Source organism: Anolis sagrei, chromosome 1, assembly GCF_037176765.1.
Source record: "Anolis sagrei isolate rAnoSag1 chromosome 1, rAnoSag1.mat, whole genome shotgun sequence".
Classification (NCBI taxonomy): Eukaryota; Metazoa; Chordata; class Lepidosauria; order Squamata; family Dactyloidae; genus Anolis; species Anolis sagrei.
The window spans coordinates 64,639,689-64,655,268 of NC_090021.1; the positions used below are offsets into that span (position 1 = coordinate 64,639,689).

At 38.0% G+C, this 15,580-nt stretch overlaps 1 protein-coding gene across 3 annotated transcripts in view; it reads left to right on the plus strand.

The window, feature by feature from the left end:
- LOC132761119 (uncharacterized) overlaps nt 1-15,580 on the plus strand; it is a 70,332-nt gene that overhangs the window by 33,720 nt on the left and 21,032 nt on the right. For all 3 annotated transcript variants that reach the window (XM_067465683.1, XM_067465686.1, XM_060753712.2), the window contains one exon: nt 5,478-5,570. In XM_067465683.1, coding sequence (XP_067321784.1) covers nt 5,478-5,570 — 93 coding nt within the window. The remainder of the gene's footprint in view (nt 1-5,477; nt 5,571-15,580) is intronic.

Genomic DNA, 15,580 nt, shown 5'->3' on the forward strand with positions numbered 1-15,580 from the left:
AAGTACTTTGGCCACATAATGAGAAGACAGGAAAGTTTGGAGAAGATAATGATGCTGGGAAAAAATTGAAGGAAAAAGGATGAGGGGCCGACCAAGGGCAAGATGGATGGATTTTATCCTTGAAGTGACTGGCTTGACCTTGAAGAAGCTGTGAGTGATGACGGCTGACAGGGAGCTCTGGTGTGGGCTGGTCCATGAGGTCAGTCACTTCCAAAGAGTTGGAAGCAACTGAACAAATGAACAACAACACAAGGACCTCTTAAGGAAAATAGGGAAGGAACTCTTGGATAGGTTGGGATGTTCCAGGCTTCCCCCAAGATCCTTCCCGTCCCCTTTGCTCTTCTGTACCTCAGTGAGTATAGTTCCCCAGCTGTGCCCTGAAAAAAAGAACCAGAGCTGGCTGGCTTTTTCACACGTCAATGTAACGATCATATCACTTTTCCTAGCAGTGAACTCCGGCAAGTTGTTAGGTTGCTGAAACTGACTAAAGGGTTCAGTTTTCCACTCAGATTGTTTATTAGGGAATGCATTCTTTTAACCAGGAGTGAGTGGCTGTGGTGGATCAGGGGGACCAATTTCAGCCTCTGCAGCATTTTGGAGGAATCACACAGACTGCTGATAAAATTTACACACACTGTTTTACTTTTGGTTTTGAAAAATTGTGTATGTGTATTGAACAGTCTGGGAGGAAACCTGTAATATATTTAACATTGTGTATACTCTGTTTTCGGATGATGCACCTCTCTTTGGTTGGTGAAATGCAGTGGGCCATGAGCTAGTCACATAAAAATAGGCTGCTAAATCAGAACAAGCACAAGTTATTTCTGCTTTTTTCCTCTGACCGATGGTTGATTTTAGAAACTCAAAAACAGAGTCTAAAGATGTTGTTAGATTTGTTTCCTTTCTGCCTCTGACGCTTGGAGGTATACAACTTCTGAAAATCAAGATCCCATAGTTGCTGTTACAAGCAATTTCTGTTTGATAAATTCATCCCTCACAAATTTGTGTAACCCCATAAAAATCCATCTGAGGTAGCTCAGTTCACATATCATACTTCCATGTGAAATATTTTCAGAAGTGAATTCTCTTGCCAAATTACTCAGCTGATCTTGAGTGACCTCAATCCAATAGAACAGAATTGTGGCAAAACACTTTACTGAACCTGAAACCTTTTTTAGAACTTGCTGTGGAAACTTAAGCGAATTAGAGCGATTTCTATAATTGTTTCCAAACAGAGAGGGATTAGTGAAGATGTCACCAAACAGTTAGGAGGCCTCTCTAGTCTTTCATCGTGCCGCAGTCAGAGGTAACCTTCATGGGCCCCTGTTTGCCTGGTCTAAGACAAATATATCTTGTCTGAATCCTTATTACTGTGCACCTGAATGGATTGGGAGACTGAGTCTCACAGATATGTGAGAAGAAAATGAAATTGATTAAGTACAAAAAGCTTCCATTTTATACTTTAAAATAGTCAAATGCTGATTGGTATTCAATAAAAAGTTCATTTTAGATTCAAGTTCTAAAAGAGTGAATAGTGAGCACAGAAAAATTGATAAAACATGCATTTGAGAAATTGCTAATCAGAAATAAGACAAAACTTTCATTGAGTCCATCTCTATATGTTCAGGTATTTGAATTTGATTTTTTCTTTTTATTCTAATAATTAATTGGGTGAATTGTCTTCCTGAAATGTATTAAATCCTGACATTGCCAACTTTTGAAAATATATCACTTGTTTCATAATTTTACAGGCAGAACTAAAGTAGGTATGTAGAAAGGGCATAGTCAACCTGGTGTCCTTTGAATGTTTTAGACTACAACCTTTATTATCCCTGACCACCAGCCGTATTACCTGGGTCCGAGGAGAGTTGGAATCAAAAGCTGTAGTGGATACTGAGTGGCCCAACTGTCATATAAAAAGGAGATACAAAAATACAAACTCAAAGTTAGTATTTCTTCATATTCCTACAATTTCTTCATATTCCTATATTGGCCGCATACTTATGAATTAGAGAAGGAGTACATACATACTAACCACAATAATTTGGGGGGGGGGGGGAGGGAGAGAGAGAGAGAAATTGAAACAACAAAATTATACAGTCTGAAAACCTCTGATTTTGTCAGATTTCATCCATTAATGCTACTTAAATGATAAATTTGTGAGCTCTATGGACCTGTTAATGAAGATAAACATACTACACGTCTAAAACATGAATGGTTGTATTTCACCTGATCCTGCCATTTGCTTCAGTGAAAAGCAATTGTTAATTGGATGGTTGTATTGAAATTGAAATGAATTATATTTTCACATACTGTTAAATCATCTCAGTTGTTCAGATGTGTATGTATGTATGCATATATATGCATGCACACATACATACAGGCACAGACACACACTGTGGAAGGGTGACATTATCTATAGGTTTGAATTTAGATCTCCAGAAGGCCATCTGAACAATATTTAAGTAGAAGTGAGATTCTTGGCTTTGTTTATGATCTAAGGCCTGAACATTTAGTTGTGAAAGTATCACTAATGATGTGCTAGTTCTCAAGGATGTATCAGAGTGCTGTGGCTAACACCCGATAATATCGCTCACTCCAGCGCTGGCACACTTTGACTGCTTAGTGCAAAAACCAGTCACCAAAGAAATCCTAGGAGAAACAAAAAAGCCGTGTTTACATTAATATGGGACAAGAACCCCAAATAAATAAATAAATAAATATTAATCACATTAATCAAATCTGCAAAAGTTAAACTCACAAATATGGAGGGCCTACTGTACACCCAAATCTGACTTCTTGTCTCTGACCATCCCATTCTGTCTAAGCCCAAACCTATCTCTAGAACTGTAATACAAACTAAATAGCTTATTATGGTATATTCCCTGTTTGGAGCCAGAAATCATAAAGTCTTATTTCTGATTAAAAACTTCTCATATTTTTCTCACTGTTCAAAATGTTATTCAACATACAAGGTCAGGAATCTTTGATGCCACTCTTTTCCTTTCAGCCCCTATTTTTCCAATTTTGCACTTTACCTTTCAGACATCCTAGAACATTTTTCTCTTTTTTCTGCATCAGTCACTTAAACCTTCATTTGCATCATGGACATTTTATACCTTAATTGAAATAATTTTTAATTTTCATGTTTATCAGATAATGTGTTTTTGTAATTCAGTTGAAGTTCAAAACGTTCCTAGGTTGTTGCTAAGTGCATAGGCTTTGGGATTAATTTATTTTATTCTGTTAGTATATTTATAGTGTGGTTGGAATAAAGATTACTTCTGAGAGACGTTTATTGTTTACAGAGTAAGAATAAAATAGATGACCAGCATGTGGCACAAATTCATGAAGAGTAATATGCGGTCTTCTCTTTGTTCAGCTGGCTTTGCTTTAAACAACCTGCTGTTAACAAAGATGTTTGTACATGAATCGAGAGCCAAGATACAAGTTAAGATTTGTTGTAACAGGAAACCTAAATCCACCATGTCATTTTGAGTGAACTGTCCTTTCTGTCAGCATTCAAAGAATACTGTTTTGAAAATCTGCTGATTCCTTTCTACAACTTGAGGAGTATCAACATGATGGCATTATACTTCAACTGGAAGGAAAAGAAGTCTGTGATTATTATTTTTGAATGTCAAGTCTACTTTGACATGTTAATTCATTTTACAGTCCTGTTTGGCTTGTAGTTTATTTCCAGATCATGATAAAGTTTGTGTACGTGTCATGATTTTACAGATATGCAGAAATACTTGTCCATTCAGTCTTGGGCATATGGTTAGCAATATTCGTGTCTCACATATACCGCAGAATATAATCACTATTGGAACTCAGTGGTTGTGTGAAGGGAATTTCTCAAGTAGTGCTTATGTACCTCATTTCTTTGGTGATACTCACTGACTTAGGTGATCCCTTGTTGTTCACGTATGATGGACTTCCAAGTGTAGTGTCTTGACGGTGGATACGTAGGTGACTGTGGAGCCTATTATTGATCTGCATGTTCTTCCACAGTGAGGGCACCAGTTTCCAGGTGGAAGGCAGTCCCGGTCAGGGTTGGCTTAATGTACCTTCCTCTTGGCATGTTTCTCCATTCGTGCCTCTTTGAATTCCACAGCACTGCTGGTCACAGGTGATCTCCAGTTAGAGCACTCAAGGACCAGGGCTTCCCAGTTCTTGGTGTGTATGCCACAGTTTTAAAGGTTAGCTTTAGGACCATCTTTAAATCTCTTTTCCTGTCCACCAACATTCTGTTTTCCATTCTTGAATTCAAAGTATAGTAACTGCTTTGGGAGACAGTGATCAGGCATTCGGACGACGTGGCCAGTCCAGCGAAGTTGATGGCGTAGAAGCATCGCTTCAATGCTGGTGGTCTTTGCTTCTTCCAGCATGCTGACATTTGTCCACCTGTCTTCCTAAGAGATTTGCAGGATTTTTCAGAGACAACGCTGATGGAATCATTCCAGGAGTTGAGTGTGACATCTGTAGACAGTCCACATTTCATAGGTGTATAACAGGGTTGAGAGGACAACAGCTTTATAAACAAGCACCTTAGTATCCCTACGGATGTCCTGATCCTCAAACACTCTTTGTTAATTTGAAAAAAATGCTGCACTCACAGAGCTCAGATGGTGTATTTCAGTGTCAGTGTTGACATTTGTGGAGAGGTGGCTGTCAAGATAGCAGAAACACTTTCTAATATTACTTCATTTCTTTGGTGTAACATAGAAAGAGTAACAGAGGATCTGTGAATTATTTGTACTGCTTTTGCTTCTAGTTCTTTGTGTGATGTCTTCCTAAGCTTCATGAAGCCATTGCTGATATTCAAAGTTCAAGGTTAACAAACTGAACATGTTTTTTGTTTGAAGCCTACATAGTCTACAGATTTGAATAAAATAATAAAATTAGTAGCTTCTATTTCCAAAAAGTAAGTAAAATCTCTTCCTAAATTTAGGGTTGAAATTAGGACTAGTCTTTTATGAATGAAGGGCTTCTACTTCTGGATAGTGCCTTTGCTGATTTTGAGGGATATGCGCTCAACACCTTATCACACTCAAAAGCTTGCTCAGTTCTCTCTGTGTGATAATAAAGTGTGGAAGTTTGTTTCAGCCAGCCTGTTTGTGTGCCCATAAATCTTGATACCACCTGTGTTCCTGTTGTTCACTTGTTCTCTTTTGATTATAGAAGCAGACATACTTTGATTAGTCAGATGGGTCATATCATTCTGGTTCACTTTATTATAATACATACACATGCACAGTCTGATAAGCCAAAGCAGTTGATTATTTATAAATACATTTTTATACAAACACATTATATAGTTTTTCTCTGTATTTTGTTTATTTACATCTTGGGAACCTTTTTTTGATTTGAGAAAAAAAGAATTCACAAAAATATATACATTTGAACATTTTGTGTGTATGCTAAAGAACAAATAGTAATCACCTGATGTTCTTCTCTGCTCATTCTTGTGACAGGGCTCAGTGTCTTCACTGCAGTCTACAGCTACTTGCCAGCCAACAATTCATCATGAGGGTAAACAGCTAGAAACGGAGCAAATGTTTCCCAAGGTAGGTGAGAAAACCTCAGGACTCTATTCCCTTCGAGAGAGACAGATTGAAGCTGGTGAGATTAGGGGGTTGTTGGAATTTGTTTGCTGTTATAATTCTAAACTATTAATTCTCTAGCATAGAGAGAAGGCCAGTGAAATCCTCATGAAACCACTATTTAACAAAGGCAACAAATGTAGCATTTTGCAAATTACTTTTGCACAGAAAAAGTATAATAAATATCAGCTCATAATTTTAGACCTCTGCCCTCCAGATCATCTTTGAAGTGAATTGGTCAAAAACTGTAATGTGATGCACAAGAAGTGAAAACTATTTGGGATTACACTGGCTATTATGGATTGCTAAATAATTTAGTCTGAAGGCTCTCTTATATTCATCTTTATTTAAAATCATAGCTCTTCCTGTTGCACTATCATATGTCATGGCTTGGCCTGTTCCACTCTTAGCTGTGGATAATGAATATTGGATGGAGTGTTTGACCAGGGTATCTGGAGTCCCATAATGATTTTTTTTTAAAGCTTAGGTTCTGTGGAGTTATTTGAATTTGCAGAGTTATGCCATACAATGCTACTAGCATGATAGAGATGGTACTGAGAAGTAGCAGTTTCAAATCCAGTTTATGTAGCTATGAAGCTCACAGCGTAATGTAAGGGTAATCCATTTTACATTGTTTCTGTGGAGATAAAAATGGGAATGAGAACCATGTATGTTGTCTTGACCTTCTGACATCAAGATGGGGTTTAAAGTAACAAGTCAAAATGAATAAATAAACAAATGAACTTTAAATATTTAAAAGCTTTCAGATGAACAAAATGCAATTTTGTAATGTCTGAAATGGTTTTTTCCTGAAAGTGCAACAAAATCTCAATCACCTGCTAATTTGGAATTTTCTGTTGTTATCAACACAAATACTACTGTGTGCTTATGCCCTCTTTTTTATTCCTCACACTACTCTCTTTCCACAGATGTCTTGAACAAATCTGTTTCTATATATATGTGAAGACTTCCCCGCCCCAGTCAACACAATTATTTAAAGCTCACTATATTATTTGGGCTGGTCTATAAGGTCACAAAGAATCATAGAATCATAGAGTTGGAAGAGACCTCATGGGCCATCCAGTCCAACAACCTGCCAAGAAGCAGGAATATTGTGTTCAAAGCTCCCCTGACAGATGGCCATCCAGCCTCTGTTTAAAAGCTTCCAAAGAAGGAACCTTCACCACCTTCTGAATGGCTCTCACAGTTAGGAAGGTCTTCCTAATGTTCAGATGGAATCTCCTTTCTTTGTTCTGCATCCTAGTCTCCAGGGAAGCAGAAAACAAGCTTGCTCCCTCCTCTCACATATTTATACATGTCTATCATGTCTCCTCTCAGCCTTCTCTTCTTCAGGCTAAACATTCCCAGCTCTTTAAGCCGCTCCTCATAGGGCTTGTTCTCCAGACCATTGATAATTTTAGTCGCCCTCCTCTGGACACTTTCCAGCTAGCCAATATCTCTCTTCAATTGTGGTGCCCAGAATTGGACACAATATTCCAGGTATGGTCTAACCAAGGCGGAATAGAGGGGTAGCATGACTTCCCTGGACCTAGACACTATACTCCTATTGATGCAGGCCAAAATCCCATTGGCTTTTTTTTGCTGCCACATCATATTGTTGGATCATGTTTAACTTGTTGTCCACAAGGACCTCAAGATCTTTTTCACATGTACTGCTCTTGAGCCATGCAACCCCCATTCTGTATGTTTGCATTTCATTTTTTCTGCCTAAGTGGAGTTTCTTGCATTTGTTGGAAGCAATTGGATGAATAAACAACAAATATTCTTTGGAAAGTTGTCATGTTATGTGCTTTCAAATCAAATTATGATGATCCTAAAGCAAACCTATCAAGGGTTTCTTTTTTTTTTGTGGCATGATTTATTGAGATGAGGCTTGCCTTTGCCTTATTTTGAGGCTGCAAGAATATGACTTGCCCAGACTCACCCGATGGATTTCATGGTCAAGTGGTGATTCAAATTCTGGTCTTCAGAATAGTAATCCAGTCTTTGAACTTCTACACCATACTGGGTTTTATTTTTTTCAAAAAGACCTACTTCAATTAGTTTTTCAGATTTTCTAGAATACACTTCTATAGCTGATTAAAATATGACATGTATTAGAAAAGACGGTATGTGAGGGACAAAATATATCAGCATTTTGCAGAGAGGAGTGGTGGTAGTTCAGAACGAAGATTTGGTTTCTCACAAGTTGGTGTTAACATTTAGCTGCTCAGACGAAAGGAAGACCATTACTGATTTTCAGATTTTGAGTAAATAAGTGTAAGTCTGGCAGTCAAAGACACTGGCAAAAACTGTGACTGATGATAAGACTTCACTCTTTCTTTCTTTCTTTCTTTCTTTCTTTCTTTTTTTTTTGGCATTTCAGATTTGAATTTGAACATTTTACAGTAAGGGAGGAGATGGAGAAACCAAAATGTCATAACACTTTAGCTTCCCTTGTTTCTATTCTTTCTGCTCTGTGGTTTAAATCTTAGCAAAAAATATTGTTCCTCATTAAGGACATCAGCTTTTTTCGATCTGCCAGTCATATTTTCTTTTGCTCCCAAAATATGCCTCATACTATTAAATGCATGGAATGTAAAATACCAATGTACATGCCAAGTTCAAAGCAAGGTTAGTAAACAAATAAAGATCCATATTTGCAATGCAAAATACAAGGTGCCCCCACAAAATGGATGTACTCGTTAACAATTAATAGTAACTGGGGGCCCTTCCACACAGCCATATAACCCAGAATATCAAGGTGGAAAATCCCACAATATCTTCTTTGAACTGGGTTATCTGAGTCCACACTGCCATATATTCCATATTGTATTTCATGCTTGGTATTTGGATTATATGGCTGTGTGTAAGGGCCCTAGGTTGATTATTTGAAGGTTAAGTAATAATGATTTAATTAAAGTTATAAATTCAATGTTAAATTAATTTAATGTAAGTTGTTCAAATTGTTCTCTCTGTGCAGCAATGCACAGCTTGCATTGTAAAAGCATAACATTGCAAACCACAGTTAAAGTTTCTCAAAATTTTGTGATAATTCTCTATTTACATCTTTATTTCTGTTAAGAGTGTATACATTTTAACAAAAGTGCCCCCCTCCAAACTATAAACATTTATCAGTATATGTCTTGGGTTTTTATACACTATAAATAATCCTGGGCCCAACTCATAAAAAACAGAAGCCATTTTAACGTGATTTTATTCCCTCATTATAATTCTCACATTATAGTAGCCAGGCCACTAAAACCACTGATAAGTTTTGCTATTGCAGTAGGTGTTACACAAAACTGCTGTAACAGTAGCAGTGTACTAGCCTTGAAGTGGCAATTTAAGGGGTAAGAAGGGGTAAGAATAGGATGAGCAGAGAACTTGGCATATCAATATTATATCCATGTACACTTCAAAGACAATTGTTTTGTTTGTGATGTTTTGATTCAGTTTTGTTTCCTTTTTCAGACTTGAGTTTCTTTGGTTTCCTAGAGCTCCCTAGGCAATTGTTTTGCTTTCTTATCATGCTTCCTCTTAGCAATATGCTTTACTTTCATGGTGTTACTCAGTGTAAAACTTGCACCTTGCCATGCAACTATAGCATGAGTTACTAACAAGGAGAGTAGTCTTGCGCTATATAATGACCTCATGACTTACTAGTGAAGTATGTCTCATTTACTAATTTGATTTGTTTGTATATGTGGTACATGCTTGAGCGTTTTGTCTATTCTTGACAGTATTAACCATTTTTAAAGGATAACCTTGAAAACATGCTGTATAAATGTGGAATATGCTGATAACATAGTATATATATATTTATTTATTATTTATTTATTTACTGTATTTGTATACTGCTTTTCTCAGCCCATAGGTGGCTCAAGGCAGTTAACAGGGCAAAATTCAATTCTTACAATGTCATAAATACAATTAAAAATGTAACATATAATAAAAACTAAACAAATCAATAAAATATAAATTCATAGTGCCTCCTTGTTAAAAACATTGTCCGGACTCATTGTCTAGTCGTTCCATCGTCTAGTTATTCCATATATGCACAATCAGATTTACTTAAATGCTATGGGAATGGAGAAGGTGAATGATTATTTGAGAATTAGGGACATTGTGGCAAAACTAGCACCTACTTTATGAGGTTGGGATGAGATTTGAATTGTACTATTACTGGTTTTGGGTTGTTTTGCTTCTGATTATTTAATGTATATAAATCATCATGGTGGTGATTGTGGTGTTGGGAACCAACTGGGACAAATATGCAGCTAAAGAGCATGTGAAAAGTATCTAACTTATAAAGACATTCTCTCTTTGCACAGTTTATGTAGTACTACTCAGCTTCACGAAGGTGTAGTCTAGATTTTAGTTCACAAGACTGTATTGTAATTGACAAGCTAATGTCAACTGAAGAGAGTGGCTGTTTTTCACATTTCTCCAGTGAATGCTGCGTGTGGTCACTGGTGGGGAACAGGCAGTACAGACTGCCAAGGAATGTGAGGGGAGGCATTCCTTGTCTATCAGAGTTAGAAATAGATCGGTTTGGGGCAGAGCTTAGTCTAGTTCCTTTTATGGAATACAGCCCTCAGAACATTCTGTGGGTTATAGTCCCCACAAAAATCACTTGATTGTTTGCTTGTTTTTAACCAACAGAAGATATATTAAGTGAAAAGGAGTTATATATTCAGTTCCCTTGTTAAATGATTTGTGAATTCCATGCATTTTAATTTTCCTGCAAGAGGAAAGCAAAGGTGTAGTAACAGTGGATGACTCTGGACATGTCACATACTCTTGGTCTCAGAAATCCTTGTGATGATGGTGATGATGATGATGATGATGATGATGATAGATGTTCTTTTTCACCTGCCTCTCCTCATGGCTCAAGGCAGGGCACAACATAATTAAAATACATTATCATAAAATACAGTCAATAAAATGCATATATATATATATATATATATATTCTATAAAATACAGATATGGAACGAAAATGAAAATACAATAGTCATTGAATGGAAATCTAAAATTCATGGTGTAAAATGGACTGGGATAAGTTTTCATTAAGGTCTTCAAAACTTGGAAATGATTTGGAAGAAACATGACAACAAAGAGTTTTACTGAGTTGTGAATGAAAAAACATTTAGAGCTGGACTGTGGATCATATTTCACTTATATCTTGGCCTGTTAAATAGTTGTGTGATCTTTTCATCAGGGTTTTAAATCATTTTTAGTCATGTTTCACAGCAAACTGTGACTATCATTAATTATGGTTCCGATGGGTGCCTGTGTGGATGTTTCCATTAACCATGGCTAACTGATCCAAGCAGAAACAATTTTAGCAAAGAAAATAGGACATATCATTCTTCATTTTCAGTCAATTGAATATATTTAAAGTATGAATTTCCTTCTATTTATCTTTGTAAAACTCTGGACAACTTTAGTGACTCACATGTCAATGAAATAGTAAATCCAGTCCAAGTTTTAGGCAGCTTTAAAAGAGCTCTCTATTGTGCTAAACATAATAAAAACAGCTCCCAAGCTTCAAACAAGATAGGTTCTGTAGGTTTGTTCTTAAGTTGAATTTGTTTTAGGGCCAAATAGATACACTTTAACTGTAACTCCAACCAGATAGATAGATAGATAGATAGATAGATAGATAGATAGATAGATAGAGAGAGAGACAGAGAGAGAGAGCGCTCTTTGGGTAGCATAGGGAAGGGGTAACACCGCTGTAGTGTTTGTTTTGCCATCTGTTCAGAAGATTTCACCTCACTTTCTGTCCCTATAATAATTGTATTTTGAATAATTTGGCTTGTTGTGTAGACAAGGATAAAAGATCGTGAATTTCCTTTCTGGGGATAGATTTCACTCACTTTCTGTTGTCTCACCCTCATTCTTAACTATAAGTCATTCATAAGCCAGATGTTTGTAACTCAGGGACCAACTGTGTATGGAACCGAGTTCAGCACCTTGGAGAACTCCTTTTGAAACTTCAACTAAAACCTTAGCACTGCCACTAGTAGATCCAACAAATGGTAACCTTGAAATAATATATTTCAACCTTAACTGTTGTCTGTTCTTTTTGTGCTGTTTTTAGCCATTAGACATAGGTCTAACTCTAATGAGCAAAATCCAATATTACATCTTTCAGCAGAATTGGGGGAGGGGGAGAATCTCTCCTCACCACAATACCCCCCCACCTCCCATTCACCAAAACCTGCTTGGGAGCTCTGGAAAGCTTTTTTGAGTCAGTTTATGGATAGTATTCAAAGATGGACAAAGAGATGTGGAAAAAAATTTTTTGCACTGATGTTGCAGCCTTAGCATTAGGACTGCAAGGTGTCTACCTTAAAAATAAGGGACACTCAGCGAGGGGAAGGGATTGAGTCGCCTGCTAAGGGCTGAAAAATGCGGTATAAAAAAGAAGTAAATAAATAAATAAAAATAAATTTGTGCCAGATTTTCTTGGGGGGGGGGGGGGGCTGTCTGATCAGGAACTTTTGGGAGCAGGACTTCTGAGATTTCAGCCAATGAGGACCCCACCCCTTTCCATCACCCGAGTTCCTCCTCCTTTTTGGCCACTGATGTCATTCTGCCCACTCCTTGATTCCCCCTCCTTCTCCTCTGCCAGTGATCCCCAGGATGCAGGACATTATCCAGAAATAAGGGACTGTCCCCTAATCCAGGATCCCTGGCAAGCCTGTTCAGCATAGCTGTTGGATTCCAATCCCAATTTTATCTTGGACCTAATTTTTAAAAACAATTTCACTATTTTAAATAAGTTTATAATGCTATTTACAAAATAACTCAGTGGTTTTGGAGTCCAGCTTGATTGAGGAGTGCCTGCTCACAAAATATTACATGAGTAACTTAGTTATGTCTGCTACCCAATCAAAGCAGTTAGTAGATATTGTTGCTGGTATTATAACTTTTATACATACCACCTTTCTGAATTTTCCTGCTATAAATAAAAATGAAAAACCTCCAGCCTGGTACTAAATTTCATTGACAGTTGTAGGCCTTGTTGGGACCCCCTGGCAGTGCAGCGGGTTAAACCACTGAGCTGCTGAACTTGCTGTCCGAAACGTTGGCAGCTTGAATCCAGGGAGTGGTGTGAGCTCCCGCTGTTAGCCCCAGCTTCTGCCAACCTAGTAGTTGGAAAACATGAAAATGTGAGTAGATCAATAGGTACCGCTTCTGCTGGAAGGTAATGGTCCTCCATGCAGTCATGCCAGGCACATAACCTAGGAGGTGTCTGTGGACAACACTGGCTCTTTGGCTTAGAAATGGAGATGAGCACCACCTCCCAGAGTCGGACTCAACTAGACTTAATGTCAGGGGAAACCTTTCCCTTTACCTTAGATCTTCTTAGCCATGATTCAAGTTTTCCAATGAGACAAATATATAATCCTGTGCATGGTTACTTGAAAAGCAACTCCTCTTATGTGCAACACTATTTACTCCCTAGCAAGAATGCTTACAATTTACAACCTTCACCATAACTAAATCAAAATCCCTGCATAGCAGTGGACGGGACTAAATGGCCCTTGCAAGTGCTTCTAATTCTATGATTGTTAACTTTGGCCAAGACATGGACAAGGTGGCTTATGCTTGCAGCAGAGGTTTTTCTTGCTTTCTCTTCCTTTAGCAGAATTTTCCCCCTACTTTCTATTAATTCCTTTATTTAAGAGCCAGATTAAAATTGGTATTACTGAATAAAACTTTGCATGGTGAAGTTAAAAAGAAAGTAAAGCCCTTGCTGCCGAGTGACTCCACTTCAATATCTAATTAGAGCTGCAAAGCATTTTTATAAGCTATGTAAGGTGAATCATTTCAGCAAACAGCCTTTGACATGAAAAACCAACACCTTTGCACAGGAGAGAGGCAATGTATGCCTGAATATATTTCCAAACAAAGGGAGGTGGTCTTCTATGACACAGCATGAGGTGTCAGAAAAATCATTAACCACCTCATCCTGAGCCTTTTCCCTTTTCCACACCTGAATACCATGATCCCTGCTGCTGTAACTTTATGGACCATGAGGAGGCAGGTTTGACGCCATGAAACTGAGGGGAAGCTGACAGCTGCAGGAGCACAGACAGTAAAATGTAAAGAGGAGGAAGGGCACAGAGCGAAATCACCTTTGAAGTCGACCCAAAAAGAAAGAAAAAGAATGGCTTTGACCACTTCCTTTTTTAAATAGCTGTCTCAGGTACATTAAGATACTAGCTACTTAGGACAGTCGATGGCAGGAGTTGAGGAAACAGTCACAAGAGAATACGTTCAGGTATAGATATTGAAACATTTCCCCCTTTCTCCTTCAAAATTTAGCTAGACAAAAGATTGAAGGAAAATTTGTACCAACAATTTTCCTGAGCAGAAACTAACATTGTCTACAGTTACATTTGTGCAATGTTGGAACAAAAGTTGGAACAGTTCTATTAATTCAATGTTGGAACTAAAGTTGGAGTCATAAGGTAGGAAATTCATAGTTAGATTTCCTGAGACTACAGTACCTGTTGTGAATTGTGCATTTTCTCCTGACATTTCATCTGCATCTGTGGAGCCTGTGGTGGCGCAATGGGTTAAACCCTTGTGCCAGCAGGATGGCTGACCAAAAGGTTGGTGGTTTAAATCCAAGGAGCAAGGGGAGCTCCTATCTGTCAGCTCCAGCTCCTCATTCAGGGTCATGAGAGAAGTCTTCCACAGGATGGTAAAATATCTAGGTGTCCCCTGGGCAATGTCTTTGCAGTTGGCCAATTCTCTCACACCAGAAGTGACTTGCAGTTTCTCAAGTCACTCCTGACATTAATAAAAATCTGCATCTGTGGCTGGCATCTTCACACAATCTTCTGAAAATGCCAGGCACAGATACAGATGAAACGCCTGGAGAAAATGCTGCTAGAACACAGTCCAGAAACCACACAACATTCCAGTGATTCCAGCCATGGAAGCCTTTGACAATACAAAAGGAAAGAGAGTTCCTGTGGCCAAGTGAGGATTCAAGCCAATCTCCAGGGTCTCAGTCTAATGCTTAAACCACATTGCACCATGTTGGCTCATGGCGTAGAACAAATAACACAGCCCAAAGGAAAATGCATTCTTGGTGTCTTGGTTTTAAGCCTGTTCCTGGGTTATTTGGGGCACTGATTCAGAAAATTATATTGGATAAATTGCACTATTATTTCTTAGATATAATTATCATAGTTTCCTATGGGTGAGCAGATAGTGACTGGCGTATATCATATCTTCTCTCAAAAACTAGACTTGATAACATGCCATTCTTGGAATCAGCAGGTCAAATATATCTAAAAACAGAACTTGAGGTACCATAATGTGTGTTGGCCAGTCATTATTGTTGGACTCATGATAGGCCTTTCATACTGCCTTTAATGATGCAGACATTGTACATCAGCACCAACTAATGGCATAATCTGCAACTGTCCCAATCTGACAGAGACAATCTTAAATAATCCTCTGCCCACTCACTTTTTCAACTGCTTTTGAAATGTACTGTTTTTTTCTCTGTATTCATCCCTTTGTTATCAGTTTACTTCAATTGCTGCAAACTGAGTTCAAAGTGCAAAAGTAGTTTGCAGTCAATTAACTCAGCAGGAGGAAGAGGAGAGGAAGGGTAGAGCCATATTCTTCCCAGAAGGGTCTGACAAAAGTAAATTGCAGCAGTCTTGTCAAACTTGTGCATTTTTCCTCATTAATAACTTTTGCCAGTGTTACAGTTTTAATCTGTGAAATATCTGAAGGGCATGAAATGATTAGAGATTGGTGGGAGACCCAAGTCTGGACCAGAAGCATGACACTTGATGAAGGTCTAATGAATGCTTCTCTTTCAAAATGAAAGTGCCCACATTAAACATGCTTCTGACAAGCATTACTTGCCTAATGCATGCCTTGACCCTTCTTTGCTGAATGGCCCAGTATTTTCCATTTCCTTCAAGACACTA